Here is an 11,426-nt window from a genome sequence, read left to right as displayed (position 1 = left end):
ACCGGGGGTCATTTAAATGCATTTGGGGGGCCATCCCTGAATGCTAAGGACCAGTACCACTCTGCAAATAGATAATCTTTTGTGCTTTTGTTCCCCAAATTACTATTAGTTAACTCGTGAGGGTATTCCCCTATTGCTGAGTTTTGGGAGCCTCAATTTTAGTCTTGTCATCAACAACATGGCCACAGAGTCTGTTTGCAAATATAGACAAATGCTTTGTTAGAGTTATCTTTACTCACTTATGTCCTCTATGTTTGGCAGAGAGATTTATCTTTTCACTAAACTGTCCCCAGCTTGCTGTTTATTGAAACTAGTATTTCTCCTGTACTTTCCCGTTCCCTCTGGCGTTTTTGCTGTATTTTTGATAGGCAACTTGCTGAGTAAATGTCTGAGGGTTGTCAGGCTTCAACTTCAATTATGAAAAAACAGAATGTGTGGGCGCTGTAGCGTTCCTTTCTTTGAGGTCTGGCTGCAGCTGTGAGCTCAGGCTTGTGCCTTGAACGACTGTGGGCTCCATTGCTCCCTGGCTTCAGATTTTACGAAATAAACTGTAACTCCAAGGGGAAAAACAACTAAACATACTTAATTGCAGGAAATACAAAAGTTAACCAAAGTATTTTATTGATACATTCTTGGACAGTATCACAGAATTGAAAGAGAATGGAAAGAAGGAATTTCTCAGCAAGGAATTTCTCCACTAAATTGGCACATAAGCAGCAAGATTAACGAAAGTACTTATTACAAACAGTAGAAAACATACATGCTTTTTTTAAAAAGTCCTTATCACACCAGTCAGTCATAGGGGGGCATGAACAAAACCTCAAGACGTGAAAAATCCATATTTTTTTTCTTCAAAGAGCTTGAGCATTATTAAAATTATTGCAAAATATCCAGATACCCTAAATAAAATAACAGGAGAGAACACAAATACAAATATCGAACATAGTATTAACATGTACTGTAAAATACATTACCGGCATGCATTCCGAACATCAAGACCTCTATTCAGTTCAGCCTATACCTTCCTTTCGTGTGACCTATCGACAGATAGGTGGGACCTACTATATCAGCACAGTTATTGGTCTTTAAGTATCTTTTTGTCTTAAAAAAAATAACATGATTTGCAACGGTACTATACTCATAATTATACAGTCGTGTGTGTGTGTGTGTGTGTGTGTGTGTGTGTGTGTGTACGGTTTAAATATAGATTTTAGTCCGCCGAGATCTTTTTTAAAATTTTTGTTTTAAAATTTCCCCAAATATCTTGCCGTCTGAGAGAATAGGGCGCTATGAAAACAAGGCATTCGAAAACAAATGGTGAACCGAGGTACAACATCGGATGGCAAAGTGCAAAAGTCCTCACAATCTGTACAGAAAATTTCAAAACCTTGCAACCTGGGAGTACATACGTAGAAAGAGACAGGTCAGCCCCGAGAACAGTCACGGTGGCTCTCGGCAGTTCATCCTAGAGAGCCTGGGTGGGACTTGAGTTTCAACACTCCCTTCCGCAGGGAAGGTCCAAAACTGCAGCCAAGTTGGCAGTGCTGATGCCAGTGACTTATTAAGCCAAGATAAAGTAGGAATATTTCATAAAGCAGCTGTGTCGGACACTTGGATCCTCTAACATTGATTGGTCTTCCGGCTGAGGATGCTCCTCCGGTGATGGGCAGCGGGCAGGACCAAAAGAGTCCTGTGCCGGGTTGGATGACGAAATAACTGAGGGTCTTCCTCCTCCGTGGTTCCAAAGAATGGAACAGCTTAGATCACCAGGTTGTTATAACTGACATACTTCTTTTTTGCAGCAGGGCCTGAAAGAGAAATGAGCAAAAATCAGTGGTGCCATGACCCTGTATTTGCCAAGGCAGAAGCAGAATTGTGTCTGTGATGACTTGGGTGCAAAATAAGAATGGGGACCATGCACCATTGAGGAACACACACATCACTTGGGACTCTTGTGACTATTTCTTCTCCATTCTGAGATGTCTGCAGCCTTCCTTTTTGTGCTTTGTAGCCTTAGTAAGGTTATCAGTGGGATCATGCTTCCTAATTAGCCAGCCCCAAGCTTACCAGTAAAAGGCCCACCCATGTTACACTGGATTTTGTTGTGTTTTCTCTCAGACCTTCTCATAATAAAAGTTGGATAGATCTGTCCTACATCTCTGGCATTTATCTGGGTTGACCAAAGATGAGGTCATGAGGTCAAAGTGCCTTCTCCAGCTCCGATTCAGAGTCAAATTGCTGTAGATTGACTTTTGTAGTGTTATCATAATAAGTTGTAAATGGTAATTTGCAGACCTACTTTCATCAAGGTTTGAAGCTACTTCAATCTTGCACGTGTCTCAACACAGCCCCCCCCTTAAATGCATAATAAATTTTCTATTTGATACAGTGATTTCACCTTCATTCACTCATCCATTCAATCATTTATTCCATAGAGACGTGCCAGTTGCCTACCACCTGCCACACAGGAACCTGCGCACTAATGAGCAGCTGATGAGAAAATCAGATGCTTTCCTGCCTTTATGCTGGAAACAGACACCAAGAGCCCAGGTAGGACTCTGCTTTTTATCCTGGTTCTCAGTACTAAGTGAAACGGTTGCTGTGATATGATATGCTCTTTACTCACGAAATCTTAGCAATTTTGCATCCACCGCTATTGGGCACAAGGTGAGTTCATGTACCATTTACAGATGATTTATTTTACTTACTGTTCTTAGATTCTAAATAGTACTGTTCATTTAATACACACACAAGTAGCAAGAATTCTTCCAGCGCTCTTAAGTAGGGATCTATCTGTAAATTTGGAAGAACAAAAAAGGCACGAGAACACACTAAGAGGGGGTTTGTAATCTAAACTTCGAGTGATGCAGCCAGTGTGTTACAGATGTAATATAGCACATCTACATGCTACGAAAAAGAGCGCTCTGATTTCCTGGGTTCAAAATTTGGGCACTCCTGAGAAATGCTGACTTTTGAAGACTCATTTCTCTAATAAATCATGTTATATTAATTATCTAAAGTTAAAGAAAAAATAGAATTACATGAAACTCAGGGTTCAAAAGGAAATCTGATCATGAGACTGGTCATGATGCATCCTCCCTCATTAAATACATGGCTGCAATTATCCAAAGGTTATTCTGTGTTATCACATTGTCTTCAAAGGTTCCCTGTGTTATCACAGCCTTCATTGTCTTCTACAATCTGCTTGGTTTGAATAGAAGGAGAAAAACTTTCTAAAGATTTTTTTTTCCCCTCTGAAGTCTCTTTATAGTGTCATAGCTAGGACACCCCAATGGAAGGAGGCAACAAACAGTCTTGTCATCCTGTCAAATGCAAGGTGTTAGCTATCCTCAGGACAAAGGTGGGGGGAACACACCATCCCAGAAGCTTATACTGACCTAAATATCAGACCACCTCTCTGTGTGACTAAGCAAGGTTGTTTTCTAGATGAGCATAGCTGTAGAGCAAAACAGCCAAACACCTGAAATTCCTCAAACAGGTTACTTTAAAACATCCAGGAGGAGTATTTGCCACACAAGTTAGTGAGAAAATGTTGCCCTTGCACTGTAAAGCTCAGCACTGGTTTGTGTGAAACTATAATCAAGATGAAGCTACATGTTACAAAGTTAGAAATGATACTGATAAATTCACCAATGCCTGGCATGGATCATCGTGTGTGCTCCAGGAGTCTTGAGGTGAGTACTGGTTATAATCCCTAATTCACAGCGGAGGGGTCTGGCTTCACAGACCCAGGTTCTGATTCAGCTGTCAGCTACCTGTGGTGGGAACTAGACCAGTTCAATGACACTGAACGTCTCGGAGCCTTTGAAAAATGAGTAGAATAATTGTCACCCTATGGGCTAGGAGTTGCATGAATGTATGAAATACCCATTTCTCACCTGGTAACAGAGTGCATAAATGTATTTTTAAATTATAAAGTTCCATACAAATGATTCCCTCTCAGAAAAGCTTTAGGGACACTGCAGCGAAATAGTACTGATGGGGTGCAGGTCCTCAGATGGCGATTTTGTACTTTTCAGATCAATGTCCAATGAATTACAGTGTTTATTTTAAAACCATGTTGGCCTTATGAGTAATTAAGTACTTCTATGGTATCCAATAATTCCATTTGTTTAAATAGCAATGCACCTTATGGTCTAGAAAAGAAAATGTTTCCCTCAAAATAGTTGTGCAGTAAAACACTTGTGAAATAGACTTTATTTTTTTTTTAAATAGCTGGAATCTTTTTTTTATGAAGTTGTAAGTTTTAAGAAGAAGGTGTGATCCCTACTGAATTTTACGTTATCTACATCAGTAGTTCTCAAAGCAACATCTCTTGAAGTGATGCTTACAATTAGGCAGGGTATTGAATGACTGATGTGCCTTGGCTACTTCAGAAAGGTCAGACATTCCAACTTATTCTTTGTGTTGGTCAAAATCAAACTCAATTTGACATTAACTTCAGTGAATTGTGTTCTCTTTAACTTTATTTCTGAGCCTTTTGTTTCAAAAAAAAAATCATTTCTCAAAGCGTGGTCTGTGAAACTTGTATAATCCAGATGATCAGAAATAAAGAAAAAATAGAAAAGGGGAAAGTCTCAGGGATAAGAAACATTGAATTATAAGAAACACTGAATAAGTAAAGTTAAACAGGCCTTTCCCTCACCACATATTCTATTTCTTTATTTTTAAACTAGAGGTGATCCCCAGGCTGGCATTGTAACCGAGAGGTCCACAGTCTGGCCTGTGCCCTCTTGCAGACTGGGATCCTTGGGGGATGTCTGACTGATGGCTACCTAAGCTGTCAGTCTGACATCCTTAGGGCTGCCACAGAGATGGGAGAGGCTCCCACCACTGCTGCTGTGCTCTCCAGCCATGAACCAGGCTACTGGCTGAGCTGCACTCCCTCTGTGGGAGTGCACTGTCCACCAGGAGACAGCTCCTGCATTGAGCATTCTTTAACTTTAGCTAATTAATATAACATGATTTATTAGAGAAATTAGTCTTCAAAAGTCAGCATTTCTCAGGAGTGCCCAATGCAGGAGTGGTCAGTGCATGTCATGGCAACCAGTCATTCTGCTGTTTGGTCAATTTGCATATTAACCTTTTATTATATAGGATCAAAAGGCATTCTATAGTTCATTATTCCATGTGTTCTCTGGAGATCTTAAAAAAATTAAATGTATATGTATAGATGTATGCATGTATAATTACGTATATGAAGTGATTCAAACAGCCACAAAAGGTGAAAACAGTAGTCTATCACAGTCCAGAGTACAACACATGTTGACGTATTGACTATTTCAGGTGCCCTTCTGTCCATCCTGAGGAAATAAAACCTGGTGGCAATGCTTCCCCATTTCCCTACCCCCACTGCCAATCCTTCCCTCCTCCACCCACCAAAGCTATTATTCTGATGTTGGTTTGCATCCTTCCCAAGGTGGTTTCATACGCCTCTTGCATGTGTGGCTGTCCATAAACTACAGATGGTGTTGCTTGTGTGTCCAGATAAGAAGCGTTTTTGAAATCTGCATCTGGTATCTCAGTTGCTTACATTTCATTTATTTTTTCTGAGGATTACTCTTATTTTTTTATTTGAGGCATATTTCTTTGTCTCCCTATTTTGTGTGCCTTCTTGTGTTTGTCACTGTGTAGTATCTAGATTTGCTATGACTCTCAAACTTGTTATGGTGGTTTTATGTTGGAGTTTTGTTGTGGGGCTCAGTCATGCAATCTTCTTGATCACCTGAGCTGGGGCTCCCAGAAGGTTTCCTGTGCGGTTTGTGTGTTCCCTCCTGTTGTAGTTCAGCCTTGAGTGCTGTTGGCCTGTTCACAGATGGGTTAACCCTCAGTCTGGCTGACTGTAAGGATAGACTTTGATGACAGTATGAGCCCCTTTGCGGCAGCTGTCTCCCGAGTGGGGTTGTTTTCAGCAGGGTCTGTCTCCCGAGTGGGGTTGTTTTCAGCAGGGTCTGGTCCCTGCTGGGTTCTTCCTTTGGGTGTGCCACTTGTGTGGTTAGCTGGATCGTGCTCTGGTGTGGTCTGAAGGCCACCGCTGGTTGTGTTGGTTCCGGGTCCATTTGAATGGGGTCCTGGTGCAGATTGATTTCAGACACTCCCTGTAACCAACCTTGGGCTACCTGTCTAGAGATACCACACAGTTTGTTATTTGTGGCTGCTTCTACTGGGCCTGGGTGTACATGGGAGATACAAAGCTGTGTTCAAGGTTCGGCTTCCTCCAGTTCTGAACCAGGGCAGACCAGTAAAAGTTCCAAGGCACCCTGAGGCCCGCCTCCTCCTGTTGGCCACACTGCTACTCCCTGAGGTTATCTGGCCTTCCTTGTGAGCCTCCTGCAGAGAGACTGTAGAATGGGCTCAAGCTGGTCGCATCCTTCAGACCCTTCCACAAGGCATGAGCGCAGTAGGGCAGGTGTCTGGGATCAGGGGGATGGGGCTAGAGGGTCTTCTACTTGGAGGACAACATGGTCTGGCACTCAATAGGGTGAAAGTGGCCCCTATTCCAGAGCCAGACCACTCAGTCTATGCCGAGACTCTGACCCTCCCTCCCCTGGAAGGAGCACATTGCAGGTTCAGGTTGAGTGAAACCAACCTCTGCAAGCTCTGTAGGGCAGGGCCTCGGGACTCAGGAGGATAGACCACAATTGTTTCCTGTTGGGGGTGGAATCAGCTGAGCCTATAGGTGGGGCACCGTTTGTCCTTCCCCATGTGCCTCATCCACACAACCCAGCACTTGTCTCCATCCCACACAGGAGCCTCCCAGGGAGATGTGCTCTGCACAGCACTCTGATCTCCCTCTGGGCTTGAGCTCAGCGGGGTGAGACCACCAGTTGTCAGAAGGACCAGTCAAATTAGTCTCCAGTTATAGGGTATGGAATGGGCTGAGCTTGCAGGGCAGGTAAGAATGCCCTCCATGCAACTGTAACTGCACAGCCCGTGCCCACCTGAGTGCAGGACAAGAGCCTCTTTGGGAGATGCTCTCTAAAGGTGCAGCAGTCCTATCTCCTTGTGGGGCTGAGCCCAGCAGGGTGGGACCCCGGTGGTGGGAAGGACAGGTTGTGCATGCAAGGTAGGGAGGAATGGCTCCAGTTCCAAAACTACAAGGCTCAATCACTGTCTGAGTTTGCAACTAGAGCTTCTCCAGAAATAGTGTGTCGCACAGGTCCCTGTTGGGTGCAAGGTGGTGTCCCGATAATTATAGGACCTCATAGTGTACTCCCCAGGCTGGCATTGTAACAATAGCTGTGCTGGACCCTGGGAAGATGGTGTCTGGGTCTCTAGCAGCCTCTGTTCTCTCCCAATCAGACTGAATCCCTACTGAGTTTCACTGCCATATGCTCTCAGGCTCTTCTTCCTGGCTCTGGTGCTCTGGGTTGGGGATCCCAACGTGGGGTTGAGACCCCAAGCTCTTGGGAGGGGGAGACTTCTGCACTGAGACATCTATCCCTCCACCTTCTCTGCAGCTGCATGTGAGTGGGGGCCGGGAGGGGAGAGGGGGAAACAGCCCTTTTCATGCCTTCATCTTTCTTACCAGACTTGTCTATAAATTCTTGGTTATAATATTTATGTTCAACTAGCCTTCAGTTGGTTATTCAGGCTGACTGCCCCATAATTTAGCTGTAAATCTGGTTTGGCACCAGGATCAGGTGAGTGTAGTTTCTACTTACTCTGCAGTCATCTTGGAATCCTCCCATTTCTTAGTTCTTGATCCTGCCTGTTACTTAAGTCATTTGTAACAGAGAGCAAACTTTGGAATATTGCTTTATTGCCTGATGAAACTTGGCCCAAACTGACCTTTCTAGGAACCCATTCTAAACGGTGTTTGTGCTCCCCCCCCCCCAACGGCTTCCCTGTCAAGCACAGTTCAGAGTTGTTGTAGCATAAATATTTTAACTGAAAGGGATACTTCATATTACAGTTTGCAGTTAGTAAAACGAAGGGAAATACTTTTAGTCATTCTGTAATCAATGACCTGTTTCCTGCTGGTTGGTTTCATCAGTAAATGGTCCTTAGCTTATCACTTAATGGCAAAAGAGTAGATGTTACCCTCAACTATTAGTTCTTATTCAGAATTTCAAATAGGCCAGAAGACTCCCTGTAGTATCTATTTTTTTTAAAGATACTTCATTTTGTAATGATTTCTCCTAAATCATTCTAAAGTGGCTATAATCTAAGAGTAGCACACTACTTGGCCAAAAAGATGCAGAAGAATAAGAATGAAGAACATGATTACCAAAACCTTCGAGTCATTCACAATTATGCAGGTTACTCTGAACCAAAAGAAGAGAGAGAGGGAGAGACTTTTCTACCTCTTTGCAGCTCCACCCCCAACTCTGCCACCACCATCTACCAGGAGAATGCCAGACTATCTGTCCTTATGTTACTTAGACTTCTTGACATAAGAACTTGGCAGGGATGGAAATGCAATCAGCCAGTTAAAGAAATCAGGATTCCATAACACCATTCATTCTAATCTACTTGCAAAAACCCCAAAATCTGAATTTGTGTCCATCCAGCCAGCCATCTAACAAAAATATTATTTAACATCTGTTAAATTCTAGTCACTCTAATGCATGCTGACCTTGCCAAACAGTCTAGGAAGTCTGCAAGTTGTTCCTTTCTCATTTGTTGTATAGTCAGATTATGCTTTAGCAGCCATGTGCCATCAGCTAGGGGCTGGCACCTCCTTTGTTTTATTTTTCCTTCTCCTTAACCTGATAAGGATAAGGCTTGAAATCATAGGCTAGATTTCCATTGAGAAAAACCCCCAAAGTAAACAGGCCCTTCACCGACGTTGAATGAGGGAGGCTGTTCCGTGGATGATGGGGCATTGAGGCTGCTGGGACCAGTCTGCCATATTTGCAGACAATAGTGACCTCTTTGCAAGAACAGAAAAGCAGCAGCCTGGAAAACCTTGGAAAAAATGTGCCAAGTGCTTACCCCATCTATACCAGGGGCAGAGGGATGAGTCCGAGGTGGCTCTATTGCTTGGAGCTTGTGCTATAGTGGGAGAAATGATGATAGCACCAGAATAAATGTATAAAGATATTCACAAGGACCAATTCATTGTGTCTTAAATGGCAATGTTCTTACACTTGGTCTGGAAAGGCTTCTCAATGCAATGGACGTTCGGTCTGGATGACAAAGAATGGGAGACTGTCGAAAGGAGGACTCCAGGAACAGTGTGCTGTGTTTCCGGCCAGGTACCTGGAGGAGTCGGAGGGTGTGGGGTCTCAGGCTGGCAGGGTAGGGGGGGCCAGGTGATTATTTCAGTATACATGCATGTGGCTATACTAAAGGCAAGGTACCTGAGGTAAAGTGATAAAGAAGACACGGTTCCTATGGTTACTTAGCTTCCAAACAGAAGCTCCTCCAAAAGGCCTTGGACAGTAACTGCAGGCAATGGCGCACTGGCTCCTCCCTCTGTTGTTGATAGGTTCTTGGAAACTGTGACATTAAGCCAAAGGATGTATAATGAAACCAGCTATTGCTCAGGCTAATTGACATGAACAAGAGATGGTTCGTAGGCATGTTTCTGGCCACAAAAGCATCACCAAACTTCTAATAAAGACCCAACACACTTCTAATAGTCAACATGGATGTACATGTGAGCATTACATACATTTAAGAAAGATGAATAAAACAAGTTAGATAATGGGTTTTGCAGTCCACTTATTCCAGTGCAGGGTCAGGTGGCTGGAGACTGTCCTTACAACTCAGGGTGCAAGGTGGAACCCAGTCTGGGCAAGATGACATTCCATCCCCAGTGCCCTCACCCCAATACACACTCATCCTGGGACAATTCAGACATGCCAGTCCACCTCTCATGCACATCTTTGGGGTGTGGGAGGAAACTGGGGTTCCTGGAGAAAACTCACACAGGCAGGGGAGGACATGTGAACTCCACACAGGCAGTAGTCCTGGCTGGACTCAATTGTTTTCTCATCTACATTACACTGAAACGGTGTGGAAGGAAATGATGATATCCAAGGACTTGCTGTAGTTGAGAGGCTGTGTAGGAGCTGTGAATGGTTTTCAAGTGGAATCTTCATCCTTGTTGCCCCCCTCCCTGCAATGTCAACCACCTCTTCCTTAACTGGTTCCTTATGCCCCTTGCCTGGTGGTAGATTCCAAAACCCCTTGCCTCCATGAGCCTTTCTTGACTCCTCCCCTCCCCCGGACTAGTATGTGTCCCTGCCCCCTCTCTCACAGGCTCTCTACTTTTCTCTTGTCATACTTAACACAACAAAGGTGAGTCACTCATCTCTCATGTGTGCCTCGAACGGGAGCACTGTGAGTGTCAGGACGGACAAGGCCATTTCCCCCTAACACCTAGGAACTGTGTAATACTGAGGAAGTGCTTAATATCTATTGAGTTTTTTGTCATAGAGTTTTTTGCTCTCATGTTGTCAGCCCTCAGAGAATCTTAGGAGATAAAGAGAAATAGGCCACACACACACACACACACACACACACACACACACCCCAAAAGTGGGAACTTTGCCATCTTTTTATTTCCATGGCCCCCTCGGTGCTGTTGTGTACAAAGCTAACCACTGCTATCAGATTTCATTTATAACTTTTAAGCCATAGCATCCTTGTCTCCCCTTTTAACATCCAAGGAGGTCCAGAAAGCCTGGCTCACTCTGACTAATCAGTTTTCAATTCTGCCATGAAAACAGTCCATGAACGTTCTAGTGTTTCTTTAAGGTATAAAGCATCATGCAGAGGTTTACGGGATTCCTAGAAGATCTATTTGAAGCAAATAGACTATATCTGCTGTGAAATACCTTTAAGCTTGGCCAAGTTAGAATCTGGGCAATCTGATTGAGGCTAAATAGATTTTGCCTTGGGAAAAGAAGGATGCACTGAATTACTGCATCCAAAATTTCTACTTTGTACTGTAATGCACTTCTCCTGCGCATTGAAAAGCTTTTGTGTATTTTGCAATTTCAGTGTATTAGGGATGAGAGCTTTCCAGAGCATATTACAGATGCAGTGCAATCATGCACCCAAGATTGAAGCTGTACATCAAAATCTGTCTTAAGGATAATGTTACAAATAAGGCAATCGTGCTAAAATAGTGGCAGAGTAGCACGCGGTGTTCCTGGATGGAAAGCTCTAGCTCAAATCCAGGCCTGGCTATTATCTTGGGTTTAGAGATTGAGTCCATTCATTCACTCCTTTATTCATTTATTCAACTAGTACTCGGCATTTACAACGTGCTAGTTGCTTGGTTAAAAACTAGCGGCATAAAGGTGGGGAAAAATGCTCTCTATCATTGATCAGCTTCTGGGTCACTGTGATTCAACACATTTATTGAGCACCTATTATGTGTCAGACACTGTGATAGGCAGGGAAAGGGGATATATAGCCATTGGATGTGCTGTAGAGTCCCTGCTTTAATG

General features: G+C 43.5%; 1 protein-coding gene across 4 annotated transcripts in view; it reads right to left on the bottom strand.

Moving 5' to 3' along the window:
* Window positions 1–637: 637 nt before the first annotated feature.
* GRM7 (glutamate metabotropic receptor 7) overlaps window positions 638–11,426 on the bottom strand; it is a 732,546-nt gene continuing 721,757 nt past the window's right edge. For all 4 annotated transcript variants that reach the window (XR_014796613.1, XR_014796614.1, XM_084901928.1 and 1 more), the window contains one exon: window positions 638–1,808. Coding sequence is in view for 1 of the 4 variants with exons in the window: in XM_084901930.1 (XP_084758056.1) it covers window positions 1,759–1,808 (50 nt within the window). In the remaining 3 variants the exon portion in view is untranslated. The remainder of the gene's footprint in view (window positions 1,809–11,426) is intronic.

The sequence above is a fragment of the Pipistrellus hanaki genome, assembly GCF_964339955.1.
Source record: "Pipistrellus hanaki genome assembly, chromosome: 13".
In the NCBI taxonomy this organism is placed as follows: Eukaryota; Metazoa; Chordata; class Mammalia; order Chiroptera; family Vespertilionidae; genus Pipistrellus; species Pipistrellus hanaki.
Note: the sequence above shows the minus strand (reverse complement) of the source record. Positions and strands in the feature narration are given on the sequence as shown.